The sequence below is a fragment of the Procambarus clarkii genome, chromosome 2, assembly GCF_040958095.1.
Source record: "Procambarus clarkii isolate CNS0578487 chromosome 2, FALCON_Pclarkii_2.0, whole genome shotgun sequence".
Taxonomy (NCBI): Eukaryota; Metazoa; Arthropoda; class Malacostraca; order Decapoda; family Cambaridae; genus Procambarus; species Procambarus clarkii.
The window spans coordinates 45,871,245-45,876,244 of record NC_091151.1 but is presented as its reverse complement, the minus strand read 5'-3'; the positions used below and the strand labels follow the sequence as shown (position 1 = coordinate 45,876,244).

Here is a 5,000-nt window from a genome sequence, read left to right as displayed (position 1 = left end):
TCATCATTACTCATGAGTATGGCTAGCCTGCTATTTTTGGAGAAGAAAGTTGCTGCTACCATTATTTTGTCTTTATGTTTGTGTGACTTTGCGCTCGTGTGAATTCCCCTTATCCCAGTCTGTCATGCCGTGGTTAAAGTCTTCCATAATTAACAGTACGAATCCGTTGCTGCTGGCGACTGAGCTGCTCTTTATAATATAACATAGTTACCATATTGCCACTGTCAAGTTCCTATTTGGCTTTCCTGTCGTTTAGTTGTAGATAATAATAATAACTGTTGTAGTTATTAAATTGTAGATAATAACAATAATGCCTCGGAGGTCTTCCAATACTATAGTTCCCGTCTTGGAGTTCACGCATCCTTCACAGCACAGAATATTACCATCTTGACGAAACTCTTTCAGACGAGCACAATAAGATTCTTGTGTGATTATCTCTTCTTCTAAGCAGTGAATAGCATTCTCTTATTACATTGATCTTGTTGACGCCTACACAGCATAAATATGTGAAGGAAATCTCGACGAATAATGAATTTCCCCAAAGTGGTTCATGACAGGGCATATTTACCTCGTTGAAAAATATGAAGCAAATATTTAAAAACGCAATTATATTTGGCGGTATCTTGCATCTCGATTTCCCAGCCAGAGAAGGTGTTTGGAAAAATATTTTTATCCAAATTAAACGAACATTTTAGAGAAAATTTTATCCCGATTCAGACTTGGTACATCGTCCCTTTCTTTGGCAGTCACTACCACACCGACTCACCCCCGCTACCACCACCATTACTAACTACCTCAACCACCATCACCACCAACGACACCTGCACACAAACTCTCCCACAAACACCCACGAAAATAGTGCAAAGGTTTGCAACAAGATTAGTACGAGAACTAAGAGTATTACCTATGAGGAAAGACTAATGAAACCAAGTCTCACGACCTCAGAAGACACAAGAAATAGAAGAGATATGATCACAACCTTCACGATATTAAAAGGAATAGACATGGTGGATATGGACAACTATTTTGAAATGATCTACAAACGCAGATGAGCAGAAGAAATGTAGAGAAATATTCGTACCCTGTACTAGTTTTAAACAATTGGAATGCACTGATAGAAGCAGTAATGAAAAGCCACCTCTATCCACACATTTAAGGCCAGATTCGACAAAGAATTCGAACGGCAGAATATGTCAGTTATAACGCAAAAGGTGCCACCATCAAGTCTGTCAAGAGTGGCATAAAGAGTTAGAACTATACATACAAACATTAAAGCAAAAACATTGCTGGACGTTGTTCCGTGCTCACTTTCTGTGCATTCTCAAAGAAAATCATTAAAAAAGAGAGAAGGTTGATTGCTCTAGGATTAACTGTGCCAACAGTTAATCCACAGCTGACTGCTTGCATGTGAAAAGAGTCATGCACATTCAGAATTTAATATATATATGTGAGGCTGACACAAACTTGGTGGAAGTGTATAGACTGGGGTCACATACTACAGAATAAGAAAATATGTGAATTAGACCATTAAATATGGTATTAACAATATATTAGCTTTCAATGGGGTTTCGGAAATTTCCTTGAATAATGAGGGTAAAAATGTTTTGATACGGAGCAAATAGATTAGAGTAGGGAAAAAGCAATGAGAAGAGAAGTTGAGAGAGATGGAATTAAAGAGGAAGAGAGTAGCATGAGTTTGAAACCGTCATCACCCACCTACCAGAACACTCAGGAACACCAACCATGAATAAATTATGGAACAAGGAGAAGTAAAAACGAGGGCAAGTGCCATATTCTTTAAGTCGCCATTATTATCAGTATTATCAGTCGCCAGTGCTGACGGAAGCGTGAATCAGCGCTCTCCTTCCCTATCCTCCCTCCAACCACACCTCTCAGCCACCCAACAACCTCCAACCTAATCAGCTTTCATCCCATTTCTATTTCCCTTGTTGTTGCTGTTTTTGATTCAGCTACTGGGAACAAAAAGTTTCAAGAAGCACGGGCTATAGTGAGCCCGTAGTGGACTTACCTGGCACAGGAGCGGGGCTGTAACTTTTCTCTATATCCAGGGCCATTTCCAGTCTCCCACACCTCACCCCTACCCAGCCCTATACCCTACTAAGTCATGCCTTTTATTGATAAGGGCCTCATGCCCTTATCAATAAAACCTCCTGGATTATCTCCGCGACTTTTTACAGGCTATTCATGCCCGTGCCACCTCTTGGGTGGCTTAATCTTTACCAATCAATCAATCCGCGACTTTCATCTCTAGTCTCGACATCTCCACTGTCTTCTGGCCGACTTTTCCTTTCCTTTCCAGTCTAGGATCGTAGTCCTAAGGGGCCCGGGTTCCATTCCCGGTCGAGACAGAAACAAATAGTAAACAAGTTTCTTTCATCCTGGTGCACCTGTTCAACTAGCAAATAGTTCACCACCCCTTCAGGAGCCCCGGGGGCTACCAACACCACTTCAGGAGCCCCGGGGCTACCACCACCACTTCAGGAGCCCCGGGGCTACCACCACCACTTCAGGAGCCCCGGGGGCTACCACCACCACTTCAGGAGCCCCGGGGGCTACCACCACCACTTCAGGAGCCCCGGGGCTACCACCACCACTTCAGGAGCCCCGGGGCTACCACCACCACTTCAGGAGCCCCGGGGGCTACCACCACCACTTCAGGAGCCCCGGGGCTACCACCACCACTTCAGGAGCCCCGGGGCTACCACCACCACTTCAGGAGCCCCGGGGCTACCACCACCACTTCAGGAGCCCCGGGGGCTACCACCACCCCTTCAGGAGCCCCGGGGGCTACCACCACCCCTTCAGGAGCCCCGGGGGCTACCACCACCCCTTCAGGAGCCCCGGGGGCTACCACCACCACTTCAGGAGCCCCGGGGGCTACCACCACCACTTCAGGAGCCCCGGGGCTACCACCACCACTTCAGGAGCCCAGGGGGCTACCACCACCCCTTCAGGAGCCCCGCCAGGACTTCCACAACTGCTGGCGCCAAAGTTTTTCTCTCCATAAAAGATGATCTTCCAAAACAGTTCTGATGGGCTTATACACACGAGACGTCAAAAGCAGGCGGAAGGAGAGAGAAAGAGAGAGAGAGAGAGAGAGAGAGAAAGAGAGAGAGAGAGAGAGAGAGAGAGAGAGAGAGAGAGAGAGAGAGAGAGAGAGAGAGAGAGAGAGAGAGAGGTGATGGAGCAAAGAGACGTTTGAGAGACTAAAGAGAAACTCAGTTACAAAATAATAAAGGTCGTTAAAAAGTAGAAGGCGCGGGAAATTAAAACATGTATTTGCTATTTCTCACTTACCAAAAAACACGTATGAATGGTCAGAGCGTGAGAGGTCATTTTTATGTGGCCCTGTTGAAGCTCTGAGATCTCGTATGCCCTGTCCCCCGTTTTGACCTGTCTCTTGTTGCCTGTTTCTTGTTTCCCTGTCTACTGTTTCCCTGTCTACTGTTTCCCTGTCTACTGTTTCCCTGTCTACTGTTTCCCTGTCTACTGTTTCCCTGTCTACTGTTTCCCTGTCTACTGTTTCCCTGTCTCCTGTTGCCTGTATGTTGTTGCTTGTCCCCTTGAGGGTCTTGCAGATATATTATGTAAGTGCTACTCGGAGATGAACTCTCTCCTTCGTCTAAGCCTCAATGTGAAGTGCTGCTGTTGCTGGGACCACTGGCATTGCTGCTGCTGCTGGGACCACTGGGATTGCTGCTACTGCTGGGACCACTGGCATTGCTGCTGCTGCTGGGACCACTGGGATTGCTGCTGCTGCTGGGACCACTGGGATTGCTGCTGCTGCTGGGACCACTGGGATTGCTGCTGTTGCTGGGACCACTGGCATTGCTGCTGCTGCTGGGACCACTGGGATTGCTGCTGCTGCTGGGACCACTGGGATTGCTGCTGCTGCTGGGACCACTGGGATTGCTGCTCCTACTGCTGGGACCACTGGGATTGCTGCTGCTGCTGGGACCACTGGGTTTGCTGCTGCTGCTGGGACCACTGGGATTGCTGCTGCTGCTGGGACCACTGGGTTTGCTGCTGCTGCTGGGACCACTGGGTTTGCTGCTGCTGCTGGGACCACTGGGTTTGCTGCTGCTGCTGGTCCTGGCCCACATGTCGTGCTGAGAAACACTTGTAGAGTACCGGTGGGACCGCAAGGGGAGAATATTCTGCCTTGTAAGGAATGTGGTCTGGTTGTTATAGCCACCTGCACTAAAACTAACCAATGAGCTACAGGTCATTGCTTGAACTGAAAGACGTTCATTACCTCTCATTACACTCCTTCTCGACTCATAATCGGGGATCCATGGTTCGATTCCCGGGTGGGACAGAAATGATTGACCACGTTTTCCTTCACCAGGATCAGTAGTTCGAGCTTGGGGGTGACCTCGATACTAAAGTGTGTGTAAGTAATATATTATAGTATATATAATATATATATATATTACTGTGGTTTATATATATATATATTATATATACAGGCAGCTTCCTGGCCCCGACAACGGGAATAACACTCTAACACACAATATTCCACAAAGAGAAGTAGCACAGGCGCCCTTCGCCCAGCCTGATCTTCCCAAACAAACACGCCAGAACCTTTAAGGTTCAACACCACGTAGCGCTCTTCACATAAATGACCCCAATTGAGAGGACGAGCACCAGGTGGCTCGTCACAGTACACACCTCCCATTCACGGTGAGTAATTAGGCGCCAGAGGGCGCCAAGGCCGCCCTCTGGCGCTTTTGTAGGTGAAGAATATTTAATTCGGGGAGTTGCGTCTTTACGCCCGCCAGGCTTACTGCGTTAACTTGAGGATGAGACGCCTTATGGACGGTGTGGAGGTGCTGTTCTGGTGGTGTTGTGGTGGTGCTGTGGTGGTGCTGTGGTGTTGTGGTGGGGTTGTGGTGGTGCTGTGGAGGTGGTGTTGTGGTGGTGCTGTGGTGGTACTGTGGTGGTGGAGGTGGTGCTGTGGTGGGGTTGTGGAGGTGGTG

General features: G+C 47.9%; 1 protein-coding gene across 1 annotated transcript; it reads right to left on the bottom strand.

The window, feature by feature from the left end:
* Positions 1-3,650: 3,650 nt before the first annotated feature.
* Positions 3,651-4,283, bottom strand: LOC138366433 (sericin-2-like). Its single transcript, XM_069327484.1, has one exon. It carries the CDS (start codon positions 4,281-4,283, stop codon positions 3,651-3,653), a length of 633 nt encoding a protein of 210 aa, XP_069183585.1.
* Positions 4,284-5,000: the final 717 nt, after the last annotated feature.

What these genes read in the sequence shown, in the direction of transcription:
- LOC138366433 (XM_069327484.1), bottom strand. Translation starts at nt 4,283, where the DNA reads ATGAGAGGTAATGAACGTCTTTCAGTTCAAGCAATGACCTGTAGCTCA.